Source organism: Ceraceosorus guamensis (assembly GCF_003144195.1).
Source record: "Ceraceosorus guamensis strain MCA 4658 unplaced genomic scaffold IE81scaffold_35, whole genome shotgun sequence".
In the NCBI taxonomy this organism is placed as follows: domain Eukaryota; kingdom Fungi; phylum Basidiomycota; class Exobasidiomycetes; order Ceraceosorales; family Ceraceosoraceae; genus Ceraceosorus; species Ceraceosorus guamensis.
Genome location: NW_020290030.1, coordinates 88,746 through 112,868, shown reverse-complemented (window position 1 = coordinate 112,868; position 24,123 = coordinate 88,746). Strand labels below are relative to the sequence as shown.

General features: G+C 56.9%; 10 protein-coding genes across 10 annotated transcripts; 6 read left to right on the top strand and 4 right to left on the bottom strand.

Moving 5' to 3' along the window:
• Positions 1 to 65: 65 nt before the first annotated feature.
• On the top strand, positions 66 to 1,985 carry IE81DRAFT_323973 (hypothetical protein). The gene is made up of 4 exons (XM_025514113.1): positions 66 to 652; positions 857 to 1,051; positions 1,136 to 1,235; positions 1,312 to 1,985. The coding sequence occupies exons 1-4, from the start codon at positions 292 to 294 to the stop codon at positions 1,856 to 1,858; spliced, it is 1,203 nt and encodes a 400-aa protein (XP_025369131.1). The 5' UTR covers positions 66 to 291; the 3' UTR covers positions 1,859 to 1,985.
• A 659-nt stretch (positions 1,986 to 2,644) lies between these two features.
• On the top strand, positions 2,645 to 4,405 carry IE81DRAFT_149622 (NPD-domain-containing protein). Its single transcript, XM_025510423.1, has 3 exons — positions 2,645 to 2,661; positions 2,780 to 3,298; positions 3,418 to 4,405. Exons 2-3 carry the CDS (start codon positions 2,857 to 2,859, stop codon positions 3,996 to 3,998), a joined length of 1,023 nt encoding a protein of 340 aa, XP_025369130.1. The 5' UTR covers positions 2,645 to 2,661; positions 2,780 to 2,856; the 3' UTR covers positions 3,999 to 4,405.
• Positions 4,406 to 5,356: 951 nt separating this feature from the next.
• Positions 5,357 to 6,787, top strand: IE81DRAFT_323972 (hypothetical protein). Its single transcript, XM_025514112.1, has 3 exons — positions 5,357 to 5,801; positions 5,918 to 5,981; positions 6,111 to 6,787. Exons 1-3 carry the CDS (start codon positions 5,516 to 5,518, stop codon positions 6,454 to 6,456), a joined length of 696 nt encoding a protein of 231 aa, XP_025369129.1. The 5' UTR covers positions 5,357 to 5,515; the 3' UTR covers positions 6,457 to 6,787.
• IE81DRAFT_323971 (P-loop containing nucleoside triphosphate hydrolase protein) lies at positions 6,338 to 8,282 on the bottom strand. Its single transcript, XM_025514111.1, has 4 exons — positions 7,753 to 8,282; positions 7,580 to 7,663; positions 6,864 to 7,497; positions 6,338 to 6,789 (listed from the first exon to the last, which is right to left on the bottom strand). Exons 1-4 carry the CDS (start codon positions 7,913 to 7,915, stop codon positions 6,666 to 6,668), a joined length of 1,005 nt encoding a protein of 334 aa, XP_025369128.1. The 5' UTR covers positions 7,916 to 8,282; the 3' UTR covers positions 6,338 to 6,665.
• Positions 8,283 to 8,405: 123 nt separating this feature from the next.
• On the top strand, positions 8,406 to 9,312 carry IE81DRAFT_323970 (hypothetical protein). The gene is made up of 3 exons (XM_025514110.1): positions 8,406 to 8,968; positions 9,073 to 9,111; positions 9,209 to 9,312. Exons 1-3 carry the CDS (start codon positions 8,597 to 8,599, stop codon positions 9,254 to 9,256), a joined length of 459 nt encoding a protein of 152 aa, XP_025369127.1. The 5' UTR covers positions 8,406 to 8,596; the 3' UTR covers positions 9,257 to 9,312.
• A 40-nt stretch (positions 9,313 to 9,352) lies between these two features.
• IE81DRAFT_347852 (hypothetical protein) lies at positions 9,353 to 11,080 on the bottom strand (the record flags this gene model as incomplete). The annotated part of the gene is made up of 1 exon (XM_025516200.1): positions 9,353 to 11,080. The coding sequence occupies one exon, from the start codon at positions 11,078 to 11,080 to the stop codon at positions 9,353 to 9,355; it is 1,728 nt and encodes a 575-aa protein (XP_025369126.1).
• Positions 11,081 to 14,851: 3,771 nt separating this feature from the next.
• Positions 14,852 to 15,444, top strand: IE81DRAFT_347851 (putative ATX1-antioxidant protein and metal homeostasis factor; the record flags this gene model as incomplete). The annotated part of the gene is made up of 3 exons (XM_025516199.1): positions 14,852 to 14,860; positions 15,002 to 15,080; positions 15,314 to 15,444. 3 exons carry the CDS (start codon positions 14,852 to 14,854, stop codon positions 15,442 to 15,444), a joined length of 219 nt encoding a protein of 72 aa, XP_025369125.1.
• A 178-nt stretch (positions 15,445 to 15,622) lies between these two features.
• IE81DRAFT_314357 (DUF221-domain-containing protein) lies at positions 15,623 to 19,779 on the bottom strand. The gene is made up of 4 exons (XM_025512502.1): positions 18,129 to 19,779; positions 17,622 to 18,030; positions 17,227 to 17,546; positions 15,623 to 17,157 (listed from the first exon to the last, which is right to left on the bottom strand). The coding sequence occupies exons 1-4, from the start codon at positions 19,410 to 19,412 to the stop codon at positions 15,817 to 15,819; spliced, it is 3,354 nt and encodes a 1,117-aa protein (XP_025369124.1). The 5' UTR covers positions 19,413 to 19,779; the 3' UTR covers positions 15,623 to 15,816.
• A 1,900-nt stretch (positions 19,780 to 21,679) lies between these two features.
• IE81DRAFT_149000 (alternative oxidase) lies at positions 21,680 to 23,215 on the top strand. The gene is made up of 2 exons (XM_025510420.1): positions 21,680 to 23,127; positions 23,202 to 23,215. The coding sequence occupies exon 1, from the start codon at positions 21,853 to 21,855 to the stop codon at positions 22,861 to 22,863; it is 1,011 nt and encodes a 336-aa protein (XP_025369123.1). The 5' UTR covers positions 21,680 to 21,852; the 3' UTR covers positions 22,864 to 23,127; positions 23,202 to 23,215.
• On the bottom strand, positions 23,105 to 23,816 carry IE81DRAFT_291043 (hypothetical protein; the record flags this gene model as incomplete). Its single annotated transcript, XM_025511879.1, has 4 exons — positions 23,105 to 23,202; positions 23,299 to 23,457; positions 23,542 to 23,640; positions 23,714 to 23,816. The coding sequence occupies 4 exons, from the start codon at positions 23,814 to 23,816 to the stop codon at positions 23,105 to 23,107; spliced, it is 459 nt and encodes a 152-aa protein (XP_025369122.1).
• Positions 23,817 to 24,123: the final 307 nt, after the last annotated feature.

Below are 24,123 nucleotides of genomic sequence, written 5' to 3'. Positions count from 1 at the left end.
TCAATTGAGCGCTTCAAGTGAAGAGAATTTGAACCAAGATCTTCTCAATACATACGCACTCATTCAAATTTACACAAGCTCGCAATCAAAATAAAAAATGGCTTTTCAGATGAGGAGTACATAGATGTGTGCGTGGGTGCGAAGGTGACGTTAAGCGTGGCACTCAAAGACTTTGAGATCTTCTTTCAGGGACTGCCTCTCGCTCAGCCAAAACACCATTCACGATTGGCAGAGCATCGCTGACCATCGCCACCGCGAGCGCACCGCACCTCTCCCAGACGCACACTCAACATGTCACAGCGACAAATCCCAGGCCCTCAGCCGCGCGACGTGCCTAGAAATGCTCCTTCTGCGTTTGGGAGGAGCGCAGCGGCGGCGGCAGCAGCGGCTGGTGCTTCACGATTCTCCGACAAGGACTTGGCCGCTCTCGACGGCGAGACGGAGCACATCACCTCTGTCCGTCTGGACGGCCTAGCTCTCACAAAGATTGTCAAACACAGCAAGGACGCTCATCCCCACCAAGCTGCTGGAGCGCTGTTGGGTCTTGATATTGGCGGCGCCCTTGAGGTTTCTAACGCTTTCCCTTTGCCTGCTTCTTCGCTCAAGAGTTCGGGCGGCGATGATGAGGACATCGAGAAGAGCGCAAAGAGCGGTGAGTGTCAGCGCGCTTGAATGCGAGAAGGCTGTCTCGACGCTGCCTGGCTGTCGCACGCTGCGACAAGCAACAGCGAAACCCTTGGAGCTCGTCCAGTCTACCGATGGCCTGGGAAAAGCGGCTGTAGCTTCACTGGAAGGGCGCAGTTTGCATCCATTGGTCTCACACACGACACTGAATCCATCTGCCTTCTCTGACCAGCCGCTCGCTACACCGCATCCATGGTCAAGCTTATGAGGGACGTAAATGCGGACGCAAATCCGGTAGGCCTGTATCAGAGCTGCTTCTTGGGCAGCTTCCTGCAGACGCCCATCGTCGAGGGTCTGTTCTCCGTTGCTGGATTGCTCGAGCGTGAAGGACCTCACGGAAGAGGCAAGGGAGTGCTCGTCGTTCACGGTGAGTTGCAAACCGGCTGGCAGCCCGATCGCAGCATGTTCGCGTCTCGCTGACCGCGTGTTCTCCTGCTATCTCGTACCTCAGACCTGGCGCAGTCCGCTCAAGGCAATACTGTGGTGAAGGCTTACCGCCTCGCCCCTTCGTTCATTGAGGCGCATCGCAAAAATGCTTTCACAGCTAGCGGGTAAGCAAGCTGGCTCTGAAACTCTTGGAATACGTGTGCAAATTAGCTCGACTTACCTATTTGCCCCCCTTCACAGTCTCATCGAGCACCGCCTTACCTTCTCAAACATTCTCACCGAAATCCCAGTCTCTTTGCACAACACTGCGATGCTTTCCTCCTTGCTGTCTACTCTCTCGACGCCAGCTGCGCCTACGCCGGGCTCTCTCGAAAGCTCCGCCGCGTACCAGCTCGCACACCCGCCCACAGCAGCCATCAGCTCGCCTCACACATTGCTGGCTCTCACGCATACACCCGTACTTTCCTCGGCGCTCGAGTCCACTCTGGAAGCTCTGGACGACTACGCTGCAGAGAATGGCAATGTGGGCTATCAGAGCCGGCAGCTGGCTCGAGAGAAAGCCAGACTGGAGTCGCAGATTGCCAGAAAGCAAGCAGAGAATGTGACTAGAGAAGCGCAGGGATTGGCGCCTCTGCCCATCGAGGAGAAGCTCAAGCTTGGGAATGAACCGAGCAGGTTGGAGAGCACCATGCTGCTGGGTCAGCTCGACGACAAGGCGCGCAGGCTAGCCGAGATTTGCGCCACTACCGCCGTGCAGCTCAACGCAAGCCGAACCGGTGCCATCTAGAAAAGCGAGGGACAGCGCCTCTCTACGCCAGACTCTCAGCATTTGCCCAAAATTGCCACAGTCCCGATCGGACCACTTGTACTCTTGTCACGGCTTTGCGAAACGAACATGATTCTGCCTTTTTCCCCTTCGAATGCGCGTGCGCGGTGTCAGGATGACCTCTCAGATGCAGCAGTGGATGCTTCTGTTCGGCGAAGGAGTGTCGATCTCAATCAGTCTCGGCAGTCATGCAACGCGACGGATTTACGGCCGGCAAGGCGCCTGCTTGGTCGGGCGCCTGAAGCGTGATGTGATCTCGGCTTTCGCACAGGGTTGCCCGCGATGTCCGACGAGCAACTGATCATGGGAATCCTGACTCTTGAAGTGGATGTCGTGGCGGTCCGTGATGATTGCTGGCACCTTTTTTGAATGATGGGCAGTCGCCGTCTGGACGAGAGATAGCTGCGATGAGCGCTCCTCGCACACAGCAGCGCGGCATCGATCAGCAAACAGGCCGTGCATGCATCGTAGGCCGCGACCGGTTTCCCCGCGCACGCACCTCGATCCCTGCGCTGCTGCTGCTGGCCTCGCTCCACCCGACAAATCCGCACGCACCAAGCCTCTTCGCATTCCCCGCATTCCGCTCCACGACAGCAGACCCTCGTCCGGAGCGACGCTTCATAAGAGGTCTCTACTGCTGCCTACTTCGTGACCTGCAGGTCTTGCTTTGCTACCAAGTTCACCAGGTCCGAGCTACTCCTACTGAGCGCTTCCCACCTGCTGAGCTCTCCTGCTCTCCAGTTCCCGGCGTGGAATCTTCTCAGGTGCGGACACCAACTGCGCTCATCAGCATCCTCAGCATCATGTCACTCTCGACGAAGCTGACGCAGCTCTTGGGCATTGCGCATCCTATCGTGTGCGGTCCCATGGCCAACGCTTCAGGAGGATCGTTGGCAGCCGCAACGACGCTAGGAGGCGGCTTGGGTTTCATCGGAGCAGGCTATTACGATGCCAAGAAGATGGGAGAAGAGTTTAGGGTAGCACTGGACGCCTTCAAAGGTCAGGATGTCAAGAATGCCTTTTCGTCCGTCGATGATTCCCGAGTGAATATCGGCGTTGGATTTCTAGCTTGGAGATTGTCTCACGTTCATTCGGGCGGCAAAGGGGGCGTCAAGCCGACATCCTCGGACGAAGTTCTCAAGACTTCCATCCATTCCGAAGCTGGAAGTAATAGTCCAGTCATCTCTCTGCTCGACGCTGCTCTCAAGCCCAGACCCATTGCCGTCTGGCTGAGTTTCGGTGATGCTGATGAGATGCGCGTGTGGACCGAGGTGATCAGAAAGAGGGATGCGGAGCTGAACGGACAGGGCGACGGCTTGAAGGTGTTCATTGGCATCGGCAGCGAGCAAGAGACCAAAGCTGCGGTGGAGGACTGCGGCGCGGATGTGCTGGTGGCGCAAGGTGAGCGGGGGCAATCGGGCGCGCAAGGTGGGCAGGGGGAAAGATATCACGGCGGATTCGCATCGTGCTCGGCAGCCCTCTTTGACTGACCGCTGATTTGCGCTGCTTGCTCGCCATAGGCTGCGAAGCTGGTGGACACGGACTGGGCTCCTCACCACCACTGCATGCTCAACTGCCTCGCATTGCCGCTCTCCTGCCAACTCTCAAGCCTGGCAACAGTCGGGGAGAAGTGCCGCCGTTGCTGGGCGCAGGCGGCCTGTCCGATGGTCGATCCCTCGCCTCCATCCTAGCCCTGGGAGCGGATGGAGGAGTGTTGGGCACGCGCCTCTTGCTGACGCCCGAAGCGGCCTACTCTGACGCGCAAAAGCAAGTGCTGTTAAAGGCTTCTTCGACCGAGACGAAGCGGACCATGGCCTTCGACGAGGCGCGCGGTACGCTCGGTTGGCCCGAGGGTGTGGATGGGAGGGGTGTGATCAACGCCACGGTGCAAGCTTACGAATCTCAAGAGGGTGACGCCGAGTCAAGAAGGAGACGATACAAGCAAGCGGAAGGTGAGGGCGACGAGAAGAGGATCGTCACGTGGGCTGGAACGGGAGTGGGGAATATGAACGTCATCAAGCCCGCTCGAGAGGTCATTCAAGAGGTCGGCAATGATGCCCTCAAGACCATCGAGGCGCTCAGTCAGACTCTCAAGCGGTAGCAGACATCGACTACCTCCTCGAGCGCGTGACAAAGACCTCACCTCCACCATCACTGCTCACTGCTCAACGCCCCTGACTCTCATCGAATGAGAGCAGAGTCTCGATGTGCTTACGCTCACCAGTTCGAATGTGAATGGGAAATGAGCCAGCATTGCTCTGATCGTCATTGCGTTACATTGAAAGCGATCCACAGGCAGCGCGAAGAAGAAATGACCCGCGACGCGCAATTTTTGAAGCGTGAGTCAAGAGGCTGCGATGGTGTCGCGCTTCGAGATCGCTTCTGCACGCCTTTGTGTTGTGACTACCCACGGTCATCCACGACCGTAGGAGAGTCACGAGTCACGAGTGTCTGACTTGCTCTTCACACGTCAGTGAGTAGCTATACACCCCTCGATGAGAGCGGATCACGGATGGCAATTAAGCATGCGAAAGGATATCCCGATCAAGGTGCGCGCTTTCGATGACGTATCCGTGATCACACCGCGGCCATGCAGCTTGTCCCGCCCGCCCGATCGTGGCGGTGCACGCGAAGACTGGCCAGTTCAATCATGAATTAAGAGGCTGCACGCGTGCATTGTTGTACGCTATACCTAAGCTGGGAATGTCCGCCGCGAGCAACTCCAGCGCTCCAGCTGCCGCTGGCGCTGCAGCTCGACAGGGACGGCCATGGTCACAGCGTGTACGAGTCAGAGGAAAGAGTCTGAAGAGTGACTTGTTTCGTGTGCAGTCAGTCACAGCAAGTATGGTGATACGAGGTGTGATGCGGGCGTAGAGCATCGTCCCGCCGTCTTTTGGAGATAGTTGAGTGCGATGTGGTGAATCGAGACGAGCGAGGTGATCGAGTGAACGAATTCGTTGATTGACGTCAACTCGCCGCTTTTCCCGCAAAAGCTTCCCACGCCATTCGTGCCGGGTCGTGACTCATGAATGACATCGTGTGCTGCTAGTCACGAGTGACTCGTGATTCACGACTGTAGTCGCAGGTGTCAAAGAGGAGTGGTGCTTTGCTGCTGCCGCTACTGCTGCCTTTCATTTCTGACTGCTGTCGCCCAAGTCGGACCTACAATGTGCATTGAGGGTGATGCCGGCGACTTTCAATGAGCCATTTATGAAGAGTCGCCGCTGTACAGCAGCGTCGCTGTAGCTATTTCTGGTCAAGTGCGTGTGGATGCAATGCGGGGCAAATAAAAGGCCAAGTCAAGAGCAGTGCATACATGATGGATGGTAAGCGAGGTTGATGTTCCTGCCGCGGGCGGTGAGCCGAATTAAGCATGGAGTGACGCACGAACACGGGTCACGAGCCACGAGTGTGATGATGGGGGTGCAGGGAGGACAAGTCGTGAGTCTCTTGAGCATACATATACCTCTCGATCCCAAGGCGGGCATACGACTGTCTCTGCCACCCACACCCCGCCCTTGACTCGCGACTGCTCTTTTCTTTTCGCCATCTGCAATTGTGACTCTTTGCACACAGTCTGAGTGCTACACCACTGCAACGCCCATCTCGATCCACAAGATGACGGACGCAGAGCAACCGCAAAGCCAATCCTACCTCGATTCTGCTCGAGACCTCGTCTCATCAGCAGGCGCCACTGCGCAGTCCGCATACGAGCAGGCTGCCCAAAAAGCATCGGACGTGTATCAAGCCGCACCCGCCATCCTGCCCGGCTCTCAAAGCGAAAAGTATTCGGAGGACAGTGGAGCAGTGCCCAATGATGGAGGCGATGCGGATGCCAAGAGCGGAGAATCAGCGGCATCGTCTGGCAGGGAGGAGAGAGTCGAAGAGACCAGATCCAAAGGACGTGAGTGGCGCCCGAGCAGCCGAGCCGAACCGAGCTCTTCCCTTCCTTGCCTCTGCGCTTAGCATTGTGCGGTGCTGCAACTCACGACGATCTCTCTTCTGCACGTTACGCCCCAGCTTCGGATCCCGCACGCCTGAACAAGTCGCAGCAAGACATTGGCACAGAGTACAATGTACCAACGTGAGTTCCTAGCGGGCGACGCGGACCGCGTTTGCCCCGATCCGGCTAGCTGGCGGCCAAAGCAGGAGGGATGCAGCTCATATCTGACTGAGCTCTCATCATCTCCTGGCTTTGATGCGCCTGTCACAGCGCTGCCGGTCAAGGGACGACGCGCAGTGCCGACGAAAAGGCATTGGAAGCGGCCAAGAACGAAAAGGGGGCAAAGCAAGCCAATGTGCCTCAAGACTACACTGACGAGCCATGTCCCGACAGCAACAACAATGGAGGCGAACCAAAGGCAGGCGGCAGACCACGAGGGAACTCGGAGGCTGTTTCGGATTATGGAAGCTACGATGATGATGGCAAGCCGACCAGAGGCATCGTGGGCAAAGCTGTAGCTTCGGCAAAGGGCAACGCGAAAGTCATCGCTGGCAAGATCCAGAAAGACGAGGACAAGGTGGAGACCGGCAAAGCTCTCAAGCGCGGCGAGATCTGAGCAGATCTGAGCCATTCAAACCGCGCAGACTCTCTTCGTCAAGCTCGACGTGCGCATCGATTTTCAACAGCATCGTAGCCTTTGTTCTCAGACGAGTCCCATTTCTGCCAAACTGTATTCTCCTCTGTGCTCCTGATTGGTCTTCTAACATGCATTCGGCCTCGGAACGACTCAAAAGTCCCGCTGCATTGCATCATCGACGGCTTGACTCAGAAGGTGCGCACTTCAGTCACGTTTCTGTCCGAGTCAAGCCCAAGTCGCAAGCCTCTGCCATGCCAAGGCTTCTTGACCCCCTGTACGCCATCCCCAAAGAGCTCGTAGCCAGGCATATATCTGAGGCGCGGCACAGCGCGTGAGCTCTCGCAACTATACCTTCTCGCCCCTCCTAGGCTCGCTCGCGCACTCACCTCGCGACAAATTCTCTTACAGCTTCGTCGGACATGCCTTTGCCCCCATTCCGCTCCTTCATGGCCCGCTCGGCTTGCAGCCTCCACGTAAAAACTGTCTCCAAAGCTTGTGGGCCTCCATCTCTTTGTCCCGAAGGAGGCGTGGGTGCCAGCTGAACAAAAGCATCGACCTGAGCCCACCACGTGGCCTCGTACGATGCAAGCTGCGAATTGACTTCTTGAAGGTGCACGATCGGATGCCGGGTGAAGTATGATGCACCGGATGCAGAAGTGGTGCCAATTTGAGCGTCCCTCGATGAGCGATCGTACTTGTCTCGCAGCACGGCTGGCTCGAGCGAGCCAAAGCCCATGCACCACCCTTCCCAGATGACCACATCAAGGGGTGCATGCACCTTCACAGTCTCTCCTGAGCGGTCGCCTTCCCCACCATGAGCTGATTTATCGTAGACGGGCAGATCGAGCACTCGAGTTGTACTCCCGCCTTCGCTGGCCTCATTCATGCCGGCTATCGACTGAAGGATGGCGGAGCCAAGCGGCACATCGTGTGTGCCGGGCTGACCTCTTCCTTCGAGCAACTTGTTGCCAGGATGCGCAGCAGCTAGTGCTTTCTGATCAGCGTGGGTCAAGTAGAGGTCTAAGCGGCGCTCAAGTCATGTCAGCTCAGCCTGGTGTCCAGTCCGCCTCCTTCTGCCCTTGTCCCTTCAATACGCGCTCACCATCCAGACTGAAGACGGCTGCGCGCAGATCGTACCTTGCAGTCCTCAGCTCGTCCAGCAGCTGAGATGTCAAAGTCGTCTTGCCTATGAGCGTGCGACGTCGAAGCGAGTGGGTGGTGATGATCAGCGCAGCAGTTCCACCTGATCATTTGCTCATCGGAAATGCGACTCACCGCTGCCTTGTGGCCCTTGCATGCCTACCAATAGAGGTTTGATGGCGTGCGATCCCGCGTTGCTGCTGCTGCCTCTGCTCGACAGTGCAAGCGCCTCTGATCGATGCCTGGCCACCTGCTTGACAATGTGCTCTGCGATCAGACGGACCTTGTGCGACGACATGTCTTCGCGCTCGTTCCGACGCAGAGATTGGGCCTCGGGCAAGCTCATCGCGGCAACGACTGCCCATCTGCCATCGCAAACGCCCCGAACACCTCAAAAATGCAGGGCGTTGAGGTGACTGCTCGAAGCAGTGGTGTTGAGTCGAAGAGGCAGGCGGTTTGCAATGTGAGTGGAGATTCGTAATTACGAGCGCACACATGCTCGCTGGATGATGACTGTTTGAGAGTGGAGCACCCCTCCCTCACAGGCGCGCGAGCATGTCTACCGTCGCGAGTGAGAAGAAATCACGTACAATCACGAGTACGGCTGTCGCGGGCTATAGCGCGGGGTTGTGGAGGTGATTGATTGGTGCATGCCTATGGTGGTGGTAGCGCGCTAAGCGCACGTTGACCCGCGTGGAGACTCGGGGCAGTTGTCACAGGAGTCGTGGGTTACGAGTGAACAACTGGAGTAAGGGCGAGATACAAGCACGAATTCCAGCTTGCCGTCACACGTCCACGTCAGAGTAGACTCGTCAAGCCTTTGTGAAGTAACAAATACCAACAGTGAACGCAGCATACTGGCCCGGCAAGAGCAGGGCACGGAGGCTGAGAGAGCACCGCCTGACATTACGAAAGCCGCACGCAAGCATCCACAGCCAATTGGCGGCAGAACGAGGCATAGGGCAAGGCGCTGCACAGAATGGCACCCAGCCCCATCTTCAATCTGAGCGCTCAAGACGCGGACAAGATCTTGTCCGAGATCCGCTCGTCCGGCTACATTCGCGAAGTGGCATCGGACGTGCCGCCAGAAGAGTCGGGCCTGTGGGACGTGGTCCATTTCGTGCCAGACTCTTTCAGCCCTTCCGCCAAGCTGGAGAATCAAGAGGCCATCATCGATCACGCTGTCGAGACGCTCGAGAAGCAGGAATGGGATAGCACAGCCATCGTCGTGGCCGATGAGCGCACAGCAAAGGACGGCTCTCTGCTCATCTACAACGTCGACTCCACGCAGCCCAAAGGCAAGAGGCTTGTTGGCAAATTGCGTGCGGTGCCTAGAAGTGTCATCGAGGTGGTGAGACGCATGCGTGCGTCGCGAAACCCCCCACAACCTCGCTTACTAAGCCCTTTGTGTTTCGTTTGCCCGCCTTTTGCCTCTTCTCACGAAAAATGCCACAGGTTTGCAACCTGCAAGTATCTAACATGGACCTAAAGGAGGTGAGTGCGAAGCACCGATAGCGACAGCAGATCCAGCATCGGACCTGCCCAACTGACTTGACATGCTCACGTCCATCTTTGCTGCCGCTCGTGGCAGTACGCCAATTGTATCAAAGAGGGCGACGTCTTTGACGCTGGCTCATGACGCACTCAGCACAACGCGCGACGAAAGCAATAGCATTATCGAGGAAGTTCCGGTGACAAATGAAGCTTGGCAGTGATCGGACGAATGCGGCAAAGCTCACTCAGTAGGTCCCACCAAAGAGGAGGGTTGCGAGACGGCGCGCCCTGATGTCCAGGTATATGCTCTATCTCTGCCAAGGACCGAGCCGAGGCGAGGTTGATCCTTGTGCCTGAGCAAAGGGAACGCCGCGTGCGAGGCCTCTGCGGCGTGCCGGCTGTTGCTCACAAAGTGCTGCGCTTTTAGCGCATTTTCCGCGATCCGCACTTTTGACATTGCGGACAACATGTTCGGACCTTCGCCGCTCGGCTCGAGCTCCTTGCTGACCCTGCGGTGCTTTGCGTGCGAGGGAGCGCACGGCACTGCAAAGCCATCGTTGTTGACCACCAGCTGACCCATGCGAGACGATGCTCGCGACTGCTCCGGGTCTCTGGAGGCGTCTTCGCTGCTTAGCGGCCGCTTCTCTCTACTCATCGGACGCCGCGATTTGGCATCATTGGCGGAATCCGAGCGGCCCTGTGATGACTCTGTCCGACGAGCCATCATGGCAGCCATCGAAAACGCGGGGACTGAGCCTCGCGAAGTGCCTTGCCCATCCCTCAAGTGCGTTGGGATGGGGGATGCGGGCTGGGATGGCGCTTGCTCGTTCGAAGCGACTTTGCTCCTCCAATAGCGACCCAGATGCCTCTTGAAGCTGGCGCCGCATCCGAGCGCTTCTGCATTGGCAACGATACCTTCCCACTTGACCATGCGAGAATCCATGGCGTTGGCAAGGGCGGTAAAGTCGCCAAAGTAGAGGTAGTGCAGTATCGCAGAGAAGGCGGATGGATCGGGAAGGGGAAGCACTACGGCAGGCAAAAGGTTGGGCGCCGCCGGTCGAATGAGGCGAGCCTGGGGTGCACCGAGCAGCGGTGATGTACCGTCTATGGTCGGTCTCCCATCCGCCTCTGCAGGCGACTGCTTGAGCTCAGCAAGTACGTCTCGAAAAAGGGTGGATTGTGTGGTGAGATAGTCTGAATGAACACGATACGTCAGCCGTCGATGAGCGGGAGTGCGAGCTACTGGAGCCAGTGCGGCACCTTCTTGGCGCGATGGACTGGGAGCAGATGCTCGGCGCTGCTCGTGGATTGGCTGTAAGAGTCTCGCGACTTCTTTGGTGGGCGCTGCTCGATGGCAGGCTAGCGAGGGTGCATTGCTGCTCATCGGCGTGATAGCTACACTTGTGGCAGGAGTGTAGCTCTGCTCCGCTATGCGGCTGCTGCCCATCAGAGACGATCCGGCACAAGTCGAGGTGGACGCCTCCGAGTCTCTTCTCGAGCTCTCCAAACAGCTTGCTTCGGGTCCCATGGGAGTCATTTCGCCGGCAGCCATCTTGGTCGCGGCACGACGCTCGTACAATCCGCTCTGCCTTCCGGGTGCCTCTATCCTGCGAAGGGGTGAGGAGGGGCGGCTCGCGTGCTGCTGTGAATGTACTGCAGCAGGGTGTGTATCGCGTATGGACGATCGCGATGGACCTTGAAGGCCTCTCGGTGACGTTGCCGCGGCATGGGGTTGGGCAGCAGGCGTGACGATAACGACCAGGTTCACCGTCTCGGGTCTGGTCCAAAAGTACGATCCAAGACTGTGGAGCCTATGGACGATTTCCTCCATTGGCATCGGCTGCGTCCCACGCTCGATTTGCGACGCTGGCTGATGCCATTGAGGCACTTGAGCCGGTGCGGGGAGGAGGTCGAGGCCGATGTCAGACATTTCAGACATTGTCTGCGTCTTTGTCGCGACCAGGGACATTTCGTCAACTGAATGTAGGGATAGGGGGAGGGAGAAAGAGAGAGAGAGAGGGAGAGAGCAGAATGAATGATGGGTGAGGATGACACCAAGGTAGGGGGCGGATGCGAGTGACAAGTGAGTTCAAGACTGCAACATCGTCGCGTGAGGACGGCAGCCTGAAGCTTCGATCTTTCCCAGTGGAGCGGCGAATCCTCGTGGAAGCGTCGGGAGAGCCAGACGTTCGACTTGCATGAAGCCGGTATCGCAACTCTTCTCGATCGTTCAGCGTAGTCGCTGCTCAACAACAGCTCGAATCACAATGGTCCCGCAGCGCCTTTGCAAGTATATCCGGGGTCGTACAGTCGTGAGTATTCAAAGGCGGTCAAGCGACTGGACGCATCGTGACTAGACTTGTGGTGGCTGCGAATGCGCGGGGCGGTGCAAATTGTGCATGCTGTACAGATCGAACTTGGCGCTTGGAACGAACAAAGGAACTCAAAAACTCGACTTTTGACTTGGTCGAGCCACGGCGGGAGCTGGCGTGACTGGACTGGACTGGACCGGACTGGACTGGACCGGACTGGACTGGACCAGAAGGATCGGAGACATAAGCTCATCAGACTCAAACTGGATCAAGCAGCTCGTCGTACAAGACAAGAAGTCAGCCAGCCTGCTGTGCGGAGCGAGGCTGTCGTTGTGTGTCGAGACGACACTCGAGAGGTTGATGCTCGAGTTGGAATTAAGGGAGAACAAGGGCCAGACAAGCAGCAAGGATGGCACCCTGCATTTGCATTTGCATTTGCATCTGCTGCACTCCACTGCACTCCACTGCACGCCACTGCACTCCACTCCGCGCCCTGCCTGCTGCTCTCGCACACTCGCAGCCACTCAGTGGCACTCGGCTAGCTCCACTTTCACGTCCTTGCTGCGTTCCAGGCCGCACGGCAGCAGCGGAGCAAGGCAGGCAGGCAGGCAGGCAGGCAGGCAGGCAGGCAGGCAGGCAGGCAGGCATGCATGCAAGTGAGCGAGTGGGCCGCTGCGATGCGCCCGCGTGGTGTGAAGCTACTGTAGGTACTGTATACTCTTTTGATTGAAAAGCGCAGCATCGCGCATTTGAACAACGAAAGCAAGACGTCGACTCGCATGCCGATGTACGGGTCAGCAGACTTTTGTCCTTGCCGTTGTTGTTGTTGTTGTCGTTGTTGTTCTCGGAAGCGAAAAAGCACTCGTCGCTCCTGACTGCTTTGGCCTGATGGTCAAGCTCCGATCGACGCTTTTTCGATCCGAGTCGCTTGTCTCTCCTCCCGCGTGGAGGGAGCACGCGGGAGGGGAGGTGGTGGTGCTGCTGTAGCCAAAGGCGCATTCCCCCATTCGCGGCCACGTCTCTTGGCTGCCTGTGATGTAGAGAGCAAGCGCCATGCGAGCCCGCTAAGCCGGCTAGCCAATCGTGTGAATGTGGCACAACTCCTGCCGTCAGCATGGGTCGACCAGAAGACAACTAGAAGAGTGATTGTGAGCTGCAGGCAAGCTCCGCACCCATAAGCAAGCGCTCATTGTTCGCGGCGACAAGGCAACGCCATGCCATGCCATGCCGTACATCGCGGAAGAATGCAGCAGCGAGCGATGCTTCGGCAGGGACCGACGCGCCGTTGTGTAGAACAAAGGGCTGTGCACGCATGTACGTTCTCATGCATGTCGCCCATGGTCAAGCAACTCGATCGTAGCTCGCCTTGCCTCTTTCTTACCTTTGCGGCAAAGCAGTCACCATTTTCCTCTCCTCGAGAAGCGCTTTTCTAATCCTCGAGCGCCACCTATATACCAACGCGACGCGAGTCACGAGTCTACGATTGTCCACGGGCCGGAGATCGGGGCTGCGCAAGGCCGCGATGATCGGCCTGTTTTTTTTTTTTTTTTTTTTCCCCTCCGAGTCAGCGGTCGTCGCACACAGACAGCTATAGCTGCTGTCGAGCCTGTGATGCCCACACGTTGTACATGAGTACAGACAGTTAGAAGAGTAGTATCACTTTGAGCGCAGGACGTCACGTCAGCCCGTCACGAGCGGCCTGCTCCCCATTCTGCCTCGAGTCTTGGGACTCGTGGATGTGAGGCGGACTATCTCGATCATTCATCAGAGCTGGACGCGTGTGCCAGCATTCGTGAGTGCGAGCGCGTGTGCATTGCCTCTTTTCGCGGGTCCGAAAGCGAGTCAAAGTGAGTATCGTGACGCAAAGGTGAGACGATCGAGAGCAGTGGCTGCGAGTTGTTGGAACAAAGACGTATAGGAGGCGCGCTCAATGATGAATGACCCACCTACGTATATACCTCCACTGCTGATCATGGTGCCCTGCAACGAGCGAGCACTCGCTGCCTGGGCGGCACTCTCAAAGATGAGATAGGAAAGGCAAACCTGTGTTGCTCCTCTGAGGTGTGCGAGCAGACTTGGAACCGGATGGTGGTGCACGGGGGGTCAAAATGCTTGCTGGCTCTCACAATCTTGAATTCATCCTGATGATGGTGAGACGGGTGACGCCGCTGCAATAAGAGCCCTGTCGCGGACGCTGGTTGTCGGCGGTCACGTGCATGCCGCCGCACGACTCCAATTGCGCGCATTCAAGATTTCCGCGCATGTCCATCATGTACCGTACGCGTAGCCCTTTGTCTGCGAATATAATTTTGAATCTGCACTCAAAACTCACACTCTTGACTCATCTCCTCTATAGAATGTTGAATCTGCCCTCATCAGAATGTGACTACAGTTGACGTTGACTGCACGGAAGGACCTCCGAGATGGATTCATCAGCATTTCAAATTGAATCTCAACAGTCAGGTCCAAAATGGGACGTCGTTAGTCCGGGATGGGTCTTCAATTTGACCTGACTTCTCCTGAAATTGCGTAGTGATTCTTGATTCCAAAACGGTATTTACTTCGTCAAGGAGTCGAGTGACTTTTAATTCTAGATTTGCGTCGCGTGCGTCGCTTCGAATGACGGTCACGTGGTGCGCGCCTGCCATGGAACCCCTGATGAATTTGAATCATGACCAAAAATCATCGATGAATTCGAAGAGAAGAGAGGAATACATGGCGACATGAATTCAAACACGCGACCATTTTCGTGCTGGCATGCAGGCACGTGCGACCCAGCTGATGATGGTGTCGTCGTCGCGAAGCCAAATGGCGCAAGCAGCATGCATGCATCGATCACATCAGATTTCACGCAGACAGACGAGCCAGCAGCATGGATGGATGGCAGATCGGCGCGTGCTGATTGCATGCCTGCCTGCCTGCACCTGCCGAAGTCCGCCGCTTGACCTTTGACGTGCCTTGGCGCGCGCACGCGCGCCCTCGGATTTAAGCTTGGTGGGCGCGTGGCGCCATCGTGTACATATAGCGCGCGCTTCAAGCATGCATCCAGCAGCAGCAGCAGCTCCGCTGTGGCACGGGGCTGGACGTCTCTGACACGTACGCCATTCTGGATGATTGCTACATCTGCAGACCAATAAGTCTGAGTAGTATAGGCACAACAGTCGTGACTCGTGAGTGCAGAGCAAGTACGCACAGCAGCAACATCAGCTGTGAACAGCGATTGAGCAGCACCCGAGACAGCTGCAATCAACAAGCACACCTACCACCGTCCGCTACAAAGTTACGAGTATAAAAAAGTCGAGGTAGCCGCACCCACCTTCATCGTATGGACCACGATCATCTCACTGAAGCCCGCGCACGACTAGAGGACCAGAAGGCACAACTTTAAGCACGCTCAGAAGCCATCGCACTCATCCTCACAAGTCACAATGTCAGAGGTGAGGGAGATCGTGCATCTGTCAATGAGGCGTAGCGATGCAAAGCGCAGCTCGGGTCGAGCACGCCCAGACAAAAAGCGAGGCGATCGACTGTCTCCTCTCAGTATGCTTACGCTGATGATCCCCTGACCACTTCAACAGCACGAGTACAGGTTCAACGTCGCCATGTCTTGCGGAGGCTGCAGCGGGGCGGTCACTCGAGTGCTCTCCAAGCTTGAAGGTGCGTGGCACAGGCAGGATCGCAGGTGGCTGTAGTGTGTGGCAGCAGGGCTGCAGCCTGCTGTGCAAGGACCGAAGGCCCTGAGGGAAGGCTTCTCCAAGCTCGGAACAGCGAAGCAGACTTCTTGCTACGCCAAAATTCGCTGGCTGCCCTGGCGATGCATCCTCCTTTTCGTGCCATTCGCAAGCCCAAAACTGACGTCGCGAAACCTCTCACATGCATGAATACCACAGGCGTCTCCTCTTTCGATGTATCGTTGGAGACTCAGACTGTAGTGGTCAAGGGAACTGCTCCTTACGATACTGTTTTGGAAAAGATCAAAAAGACGGGCAAGGAGGTTAGAGAGGGTCAAGTGGTAGCATAGACTCCGTGCGTATCTCGCAATCACTAGCCAGCAACGCTCGCCTAAGAGTAGCAACGTCGCAGCTTTGCTAGCAAGGCGTTCATGAATGCGGGGTCTCCTGCGCTCGCAGCGAGCACATGGGTGCCTTGTTCGCCGTCCAGCAAAAGTGACACCGCTCCTTGACTCGTTTCCGATCCGAGACCTTCAAAATACATACATTTCACGGGAGTGCCGTGAGCGACGCTGGGTGCTGAGTCCAGGGCACTGAGGATGTGGACATATACGAAGGTGCGTGAAACAAAGTGTACGGAGCTCTTCACGTAGCGATCGGCGCGGGCAAGCACCTCGGAACGCTTGACAATCTGTGGACGAGGCAGCAGTCCCAACGAGCGTCTACTCGTCCTCCAAAAAGCCTGGAAAGCTTCCTGGCAAGTCTCGCGGACGTCTGTGGTAATAGACGCCTTCCGCGGCTTCGTCCTCTTCATCTTCGACATCATCTTCGTCCTGATCGGGTTCCAACGCTTCAGCCTCCCCGTCGAGAACTCTTACTGGAGCGCCTCGAGGTGCCGACCGCGATCGCGGGCCATCTTCATCTTCCTCTTCTCTCACGCTGTGGTCCAGCAAGGAGGAGTCGGCTGTAGTGCCACGCTTCTGCGCCTTGCGTCGGGACGGCGCGACAGTCTCTGGCCCGCCCAGAGCTTCTCCGAGCGCTGCGCCTGCGCTGGACCCTCTAGGTCCTTGCTGCACACCTCCCCACACGCCTGCAGATTCTTCAGCCGATTGCGAGCCACCGCTCTTCTTTGCCGGACCGAGACTGCTCGACCGCTGAGGCGCGTTTGAACGTGAGATGCTTGAGAGAACGCTTCCGGATCTGAGAAGCGATGAGACGCCAGACCTTCTCAAGAGGGAAGACTTGCGTCGGCGGAGGGAGAGCACCACCACGTCAGAGGAAGTGCTGCTCTTGCGCGTTCTTTCGACTGCGCTTCCTTGACTGGTGTCTCCGCCAGCAGCTGCTTCCTCCGCGGCTGCTTGGTCGTCGAGCGTCCCTTGCGCCTTGTCCGCAAAGTCTTCCGAGGGGATTGGTAGCCATGGCTCTGGCAGCTGACCTGTGAGCGCGGGATGACCATATCTCCTTCGACCGGTATCGAGAGTACCATTGTAGTACCCGGTTGCTGGAGGCTCTCTGTAATCCGTGTGCGCATCGCGTTGCGCAACAAATAGGGTTTCGTCCTTTGCGCTATACCGCTTGCGAGCCAAAGCAGTGTGTTCAGCGTCCGGCGTGGTTCCAAGACGCAGCGCCAGTAGCGGGTTGACGTCTTCATGGCGCGGCGTGATGCTGGACAATGATCTCCCTTGCGACGCCGCGGCTGCGGCGGCCGCCTCTTGACGAGTGACAGCCGTGATGCTGGACAGGCTCACATACTCGCTGAGCGGCTGAAGCGTCTTGTTGAGATGTCTGCCGTACCACGCAGTCACAACAAACAGTGGCAAGCACAAGAGGGAGAGGAAGACTTGCTTCCTGAAGGAGAACAAGCCAATCTGAAAGACCTGATAGAGCAATAGGGCCCACACGCATCGAGTGGATGTCAAGAGCCAAGCTTGTCCCTTGCTCTCGTATGCCTTGTAAAAGACGAAAAGCAGCTTGTACTTGAAGACCACGTATCCAATCCCGAAGTAGATCGCACCAAAAACGGTGACCAAAGGCGAGACGATGCTGTAGACGACGCCAAGCGTCTAGTGCAGGTTTTAGACGTGTGAGCGAGAGACGGGTGCAGTCCCTTGGCTAGGCATCTTGTTACTCACGAAGACAATGATTGCAGCAGGATACACGCTGCCAGCGTATAGCTGCGGAGGTGCATTCAGCTCAGCGTGTTCACGCGGCGTGCGAGCGAACAGTCGACCCCAAGCCCTAGACAGGACCAAGGGCAGTTGCAGCAACTGCAATGGCATGACTGCGAGGGACTGCAGGACGACGTATGACAAGCTGAAGAAGCGTGCGCCAGGTAGAGATTGCGCCAACTTGTCCAACACCTTGGCTGGACTCGTAGCTAGGTCTTGCAGTACACTCCAGAGCGTGGTGGTGACCAAGAAGATGAAGATGACGGAAATCACCAGAAAGAGATCTAGATTGCGAGGGTAACAGCATCGTTCAGCGCGGAGTCAGGAGTATGTGAAAGAAGACGAGATGCATGACTTACGATACCGCTTGAGAACGCTGAGCTCCACCAGGCTTTTTGCGCGTAGACCCTGAAGGTAAGCAGTCCATTCCAACACCATAGGCAGCAGGGCGTTGAAAGAGATCAAAACCAACGAGGGTAGAGAGGTGAGAACGAGGGCTTTGAGACGATCGCTGCGTTCGAGGACTTTCCAAAGCCAAGGCAAGTACTTTTCGATAGCCGCAGGGCTGAGCAAAGATGCCAAGAATGCCAAAGGTGGAATGTAGAAGATGAACAGGGTGAAGGTGAAGGCCGAGACAAGCAGTTGGCGCAGGCGGCGTTCGAGAGGCGCCAAGGAGACGTTGGACCAGATGAGGTCTCTAGGCTCGACGGCGAGACTGGATTTGCAATAGAAGGGTAGAGGGTAGTGCACTGTTTGTGCGGCGATTTGCTGCGGCGGGGTAGCAAAGGCAAGAGGGCGTCAGCATACCTGCAAAGTCGTCCTAAAGACGTGGACTCGACATCTCGTCCGGCGAACCGCATACTCACTGCGCTCGCGGCGTCGACAAAGGTGACATAGCCGGTATTAGCGCTTGGCCTGTCCTGTTCTCGCATGCTTCTGACGGCAGAGTCCAGCGCAAAAAATTCACGCGCGAGATGGTCCAGCAGGTCGACCTTGCGACCCATTCCGAGCCACCCAAGTCTTTTGGTGGGTCGTGCCCGGCCAGCGGGATGCTTGATGCTGGCCAGAGCATCGGGCATGTCCAAAGTCTGCTGCTGCTGAGTGCTGCTCAAGAGTGGCGCCCTTTCCGTATCGATGTCAGCAGCACTGGTAGGGTTGCGACCATTGGCGGATATCGCGCTCTGCACCACTGCAAACTGCTCCGCCCTGGATTGCAATGCTTCAGCGATCTTGTCTGGATCGTAGCCTTCAGCGCTGGTTGGATTGCCGAGCCATTTGACCCAAGCTCCTTCCAGCTCGTACAGCTTGCTGGCTCTTCTGGCCAGCATTCCGCCCAGCCCACCAACCTGCCTGCCTACAGCCGTGCTCTCGACTTGCAGACCGCAGTTCTCCCAGTATTCCGCCAGCTTGCGCTCGTCTCGCAGGTGCTGCGGCAAGTAACGCATCTCGATCGTGCGTGCAGGAATCGAAGGGAGCAGATCAAGCGCGTACAGCTGGCGGTTACGTACGAACTTAAGTCCGCCTTTCCAAAGGGCTCGCAAGACGAGTGCGGTGGTGAGGTAAAGGGTGAGAAGGTGGGTCAAGTGCAGCGCCGACACATCCGGAGGCGACCAAGGGAAAGTCGGCTGTCCCGGGCCTGGCAGTGGCATCTTGTCGTCACCCACTCGTGCGAAGGTGAGCTTGCGGCCTCCGTCGTTTGGCGGATCGCGGCGACGTCTGTCATCCTCGGATGGCGGCACGCCATCGATGGTACCGTTGTAGTGCCAGTGCACAGGCATAAGCACGCCGCAAGTCCAGATGCTCAGGAAGGCAAAGATCCAAAAGCCCATTTTGAAGAAGGAGAGCAGTACAGCAGCGTCTAGCCCAACGATGTGCAGAATGCTCGACTCCGGCGTCGCAATGGTCGGCCGAATCCAGCTGAACACGCCATCGTCGATGCCCTGGGCGTGCGGCGTGAAGCCCTTCAACTTGGTGCGGGGTGCAAAGACGCTCGAATACTTGCGTCTGATGAGGGAAAAGAGCAGGAACGATCCGATGCCGATGAAGAGCGAGAGTGTGAGCTGCTGCTGTAGCCAATAGCGGGGAAAGACGCGATCGTTGGGTAACCCTGGCAACTTCCCGCCATCTTCAGGCGATCCAGCCCAGGTCATGGTGCACGGCGCGCAAAAGGTCGACGCTCTGAGCTCCGATCAAACAGGCCTCGGGGAGCTCCCGTAGAGGGACGACTGTGAGTTCGAACCTCCGCAAAGTGTCAGCGCTTTGACAGTGCGTCGAGTGGAGGCGACTGCACAAGGATCTCAAGGTTAACCTTGTGATGGTGATCGGATGCGGCGTGCGTGCACTCTGTGAGTGACTTGAGAGTGGACTGACGCAACGAAAGGACTGGAAAGCTGGATGCACTGCTCGCCTCGACGGAGCGAAGTGGTCAGATGTTGGTATGTAGTCCTTGAGAAAAATCTTCAGCACCAAGTCATCGATCCAAGCTTCATCTCGAGAATCCCATCGCGCGATGTACGGTAGAATCTCGAGGATGCTGACCATCAGCACCCGTGCTTTCGCTCAGGAGCGCCCGCGATTTTATTCAAAGATTCAATTGCTCCCAACAGGCCTCCACAAGCACGTGATTCTTCCGCGACCGCTTGACCTTGGAGTGCAGATCGCACGTGACTTTCACCTTAAGTGCTGCGTAGTCGGAAAAGTACGGGCAAGCGCGTAATGACCGAGACGGCGCCGCGTTGCTCCTGCTGCCTTATGATTCATGAAGCGCGGGCACGCGGTCGAGCGCGTTCGCGTGGGGCTTCCAAGAAACAATACGGTACCGTACACATAGTTCACGAGAATAGGAGTTGCTGTTACGGTATCAAAAGTCGCCGTGAGCTAAATGGATCGCAAGAGCCGAGGGCCCGACGGGCGTCCGCGGACGCTACCGCGATGAGCGGAGTGGCTTGCCCGACGCGCGCCTGCATGCATGCATGCATATACATAGTCCGTATCACAGGGAATCGTGAATCTTGAATAAGAAATCTCCGCGCGCTCCATTTGATCCACCACACACGCTACTGTATACGCAGAAGTGGAGGATGTGCTAGGTGTGCGCGCCGCAATGTGAATCAAAATGTGAATGACATCCGTGGATGACGAGGAGAGAGCCACATCGACCACACACTTTGACTGCAATCAAGGGAATCTGAGGAAATACTCACAGTGAACCTTGGAGGCAACTGCCACAAAGGCGAAGCGGCACTCGTCTTTATTGCTGGATCGCATCGCATCCTTGTTGATGTTCGTGTTGCAGCGGCCGACAAACGCGAAGGGCAGGATTGGCCAGCAGGGTGCGGCCGGGTGCGGGTGCGGGTGCGGGTGCGGGTCGCGATCGAGCATGGCGCATGAGCTTAGGCATATGGGCACACTCACGACTCGCAACTCGCAACTCGCACCCACACACACACACACTCCAGCATGTCCTGTAGAGTAAGACTTTCAATAATGAGGCTGCCTCATCTAAGGAGAAACAGTCTCGGAATGCTCCGGCGGAATGCTCCGGCTGACTATTACAACAGTGACGGTATCCAATGCAGCACAGACGCTCGCTGAGGTTCATTTGTGCTTTTGTGAGTCACCCACGGCTTTCTCTTCTAGCTGCTGCTGCTGCTCGCGCATCTGTGTCATGCACGTCGCTGCAACACACTCACGACTATCCACGCCTGCCTCGCTGCTGTGGAGAAGCGCGCGTGTGCATGATGAATCGGGAACACGCACAGCCACAAAGTGTGTATATAAGGGCGAGCCTACGTATCCTCATCCCCCCTCGGGGCGTCGTTCATCGTCTACCTGCTTCACCAGTCAACACCTTTCCCAGAAGTCAACAGTACTACAACATCCCATCCTTCTATCACCACACATACCGCCGCCCTGTCCTACCCCATGCTCACTGCCGGGTTGCCTGCTATGGCAGGCTCTAGCCTACACTTGGCCTATGTGGCTTCAACGAGCGCAGCGCGCGTGGCTCCCGTCATCGCCCTCGCTGGTAGATGTGCAGCCCATCAGGGTCAGCTCACGACCCCATCATCCCGCAACATGGGCAGCTTGTCACGCGGTCAGCTCAGCGCCACATCGTTGAGCTCTTACCCGCACCCGCGGCTCAGCAAGGAGGATCAGATGAGGCACTTCTTCACCTCTCATCCTCACAACAGCTCCGTCTCGGTCGGCGGCAGCAGTGCTTCTCGCACCGATCCAAAGGATAGCCCTCACCTCGTGCCTCCTTCAGAAGCTGCCAAAGATCGTAGCGAGCCCGGATGGACACCTCATAATGCGTATACCGACGAAGGTGAGCGATCCTCAATGACCTCCTTGTGCCTGCCTCTCGCCGACCGTTCTCACCGTGTACGCACAACCGCAGAGCTGGATGCTGTGCGCGTCGTACACAAAGAGCTCAAAGGAGCATCAGATCACATCGGTGAGTCCTTCTGCTTTGTCGAAGATGCTACGCGCTTGCTCACTGAACGACTTCGAAATTCCCCAATTGGCCTTCAGCCGCGTTTCTGGTGCGAGTAGTGAGGTGCGCCCTTTGTCTTCCTCCACGTAGTCGCGATGAATTTTTTTGCTGACACGTCATCTCTCCGCTCCCTGCTCGTCAGGACCGGATTTGATGTTGCCACTCGATATCCAAAGCATCGGGAGAAATTCCCAAAGGTGATGGGAGCCGAGGGGAGACAAGTCTCGACCCCTTCCATGGACGATGAACGAGCAGCGGTCAAGCCTCGCCGCAAAGATCACGCGCTCGCAGCCGAAAGCCTGCCAGAGGTGATGGAGTTGGGGGAAATGCGCAAGCGCGGCATTTGCTTTGGGCCCGAGCAGTGGCTCATTCGCATCGTGTTCCTCGAAACCATCGCCGGGGTTCCAGGTTTCAGCGCAGCCATGATCAGGCATCTGCAAAGCCTGCGCCTGATGCGCAGGGACAAGGGTTGGATCCAGACGCTATTGGAGGACGCTCAAAATGAACGGATGCACCTGCTCGTCGCGCTCAAGCTTTACCGCCCCGGCTTCTTCATGCGAACCATGATCGCCCTTGCACAGGTCGTCTTCACTGCTGCATTCTCCGTAGGCTACATGATCGCCCCTCGGTTGGCCCATCGCTTCGTCGGCGTCTTGGAGGAAGAAGCCGTCATCACCTACACCAACATCCTTCGAGACATTGAAGCGGGTCGACTGCCAGAGTGGGAGCGATTCCCGGCACCAGCTGTGGCCAAAGACTATTGGGGCTTGAAGAGCAGCGCCACCCTCTCGGACGTCATGCGCGCTCTGCGAGCTGACGAAGCCAACCATCGCTTCATCAACCACACCCTGGCGTCTATCGAGAGCCAAGACTTTAATCCCTTCGCCTATGGTGAGGCTCGTCCTACCGAGCGAGGCGGAAGATGGGGTTTGGAAAGGAACGAGGCTTTGGAGTGGTTTGAAAGAGAAGATGCTAAGCGAAGAGAGGCCAAGGGTCTAATGCGAGCGGAGGGTGCTACCGAAGCGCGTCCTGTTCGACAAGACAGGCTGCCTGTGAAGGATGAAGCGCAGCGAGACACCAGCAACTCATCCCGCAACGCGGTCTGATAGAGAGGTCCAGCTCTTGCGCAACCGCCTGTCGAATTGTCCACTGCCATCACAGCAGAACCCCATCCTGGTTCTAGATCCCTTGTCTCCCAAGAATCGGTCGTATCAGCATCAAGAGGGCGCTGGCGTCTCTCTTCGTCTCCAGCGTCAGCTTGTACCACCTCTCAAATCGCCTGTGCCACATCAACGTCGAATAAAGCCTCTCGCAAGCTTGATGGCGGCTCCTATGCCAAGGACATCATCATTTCTTAGTGCCTTGATTAGGTACGAACTGTATACTAGATCCACCGCCCTCTTGTTGCGTGATTTTGAAATTGTCCGTCGAGAGTCCAAACCAGCCTGGCGGGAGACCGCATGAGGATGTTGGAGAAGCGTAAGTCTGTGCAAGCTTGCGAGTTCCGAAGCTTTGCGACTCTTTTCCGACGAGCGACTTACCGAGCACGCTATCACCTACACCTTTTAGCTTTTGCATCATCTCCTCCTTTTCCTTCTTGCCCACTTCCTCAATTCGCGGCGGAAGCGTTTGCAGCTTTGTGCGCAGCGTCGCGCGCAAAGAAGCGGGCGTCTCGTGCATCTGCGAAAGAGTCTTGTAATCTGGCATATTGTTGAGTCCGCCCTCAGCTTCAGTGAGCGTGTCTTGCGTGTACGCGCAACTTAAGCGTCTGATAGATCACTCACCATCCAATGCGGAGCTGAGGGAAGACCAGTTGCCGATGGTTTCATTTGCCTGAGCACGTCGATGGAGGGCCTTGATGTACGCGGGATCGTCGAGCAAAGCTGTCATTTGAAAAAGAGGGACAAATGAGCGCACGAACTTCCGCATGCACTTGGCAGCGAAGCGGCCGCTCACCTTCGTTGCATGCCTTCACGGCGCCAGCATTGTCTTCCAGCTTCAGATGGCACGCGGCGAGATTCGCGTAGATGACCGCTCGTGATTTAGCGCACTCGTGCATCAAGAGTGCTTCTTCTGGATCCTCGTCTTCCCGGAGCTCGACGAATCGACCATTCTCGGCATTGCCCTTGCCCTTGCTTCGTGAGCCTGAGCTTGATCCGTATTGAGCAGGGGTGTGCCGGCGTGATGTTTGAGACGCCGGCCCGACTGAATCGTCGACTTGATCTGACTCGCTTTCCTCGTCTGATGCAGGTTCGGGCTCGGGTCGGACTGGCAAAGCCATCAAGGCATCATTGTAAAGGCCAACGGCTTCATCGTACCTCGCTTTTGCGAAGCTGTCATTAGCTTGCGCTTTAAGTGTCGAGGCC

Coding starts and splice junctions, on each gene's coding strand:
- IE81DRAFT_323971 (XM_025514111.1), bottom strand. CDS start 7,915: ATGTCGTCGCACAAGGTCCGTCTGATCGCAGAGCACATTGTCAAGCAG. Junction 7,664..7,752: donor GCAAGGGCCACAAGGCAGCG/GTGAGTCGCATT, acceptor GCACGCTCATAG/GCAAGACGACTTTGACATCT. Junction 7,498..7,579: donor AGCCGTCTTCAGTCTGGATG/GTGAGCGCGTAT, acceptor AGCGCCGCTTAG/ACCTCTACTTGACCCACGCT.
- IE81DRAFT_149622 (XM_025510423.1), top strand. CDS start 2,857: ATGGGAGAAGAGTTTAGGGTAGCACTGGACGCCTTCAAAGGTCAGGAT. Junction 3,299..3,417: donor GGATGTGCTGGTGGCGCAAG/GTGAGCGGGGGC, acceptor TGCTCGCCATAG/GCTGCGAAGCTGGTGGACAC.
- IE81DRAFT_323972 (XM_025514112.1), top strand. CDS start 5,516: ATGACGGACGCAGAGCAACCGCAAAGCCAATCCTACCTCGATTCTGCT. Junction 5,802..5,917: donor AGAGACCAGATCCAAAGGAC/GTGAGTGGCGCC, acceptor GTTACGCCCCAG/CTTCGGATCCCGCACGCCTG. Junction 5,982..6,110: donor ACAGAGTACAATGTACCAAC/GTGAGTTCCTAG, acceptor CGCCTGTCACAG/CGCTGCCGGTCAAGGGACGA.
- IE81DRAFT_314357 (XM_025512502.1), bottom strand. CDS start 19,412: ATGACCTGGGCTGGATCGCCTGAAGATGGCGGGAAGTTGCCAGGGTTA. Junction 18,031..18,128: donor TTGTCGACGCCGCGAGCGCA/GTGAGTATGCGG, acceptor ACCCCGCCGCAG/CAAATCGCCGCACAAACAGT. Junction 17,158..17,226: donor CTGCTGCAATCATTGTCTTC/GTGAGTAACAAG, acceptor AACCTGCACTAG/ACGCTTGGCGTCGTCTACAG.
- IE81DRAFT_323970 (XM_025514110.1), top strand. CDS start 8,597: ATGGCACCCAGCCCCATCTTCAATCTGAGCGCTCAAGACGCGGACAAG. Junction 8,969..9,072: donor CTAGAAGTGTCATCGAGGTG/GTGAGACGCATG, acceptor AAAATGCCACAG/GTTTGCAACCTGCAAGTATC. Junction 9,112..9,208: donor CTAACATGGACCTAAAGGAG/GTGAGTGCGAAG, acceptor CGCTCGTGGCAG/TACGCCAATTGTATCAAAGA.
- IE81DRAFT_149000 (XM_025510420.1), top strand. CDS start 21,853: ATGAATTTTTTTGCTGACACGTCATCTCTCCGCTCCCTGCTCGTCAGG.
- IE81DRAFT_323973 (XM_025514113.1), top strand. CDS start 292: ATGTCACAGCGACAAATCCCAGGCCCTCAGCCGCGCGACGTGCCTAGA. Junction 1,052..1,135: donor GGGAGTGCTCGTCGTTCACG/GTGAGTTGCAAA, acceptor CTCGTACCTCAG/ACCTGGCGCAGTCCGCTCAA. Junction 1,236..1,311: donor AATGCTTTCACAGCTAGCGG/GTAAGCAAGCTG, acceptor CCCCCTTCACAG/TCTCATCGAGCACCGCCTTA.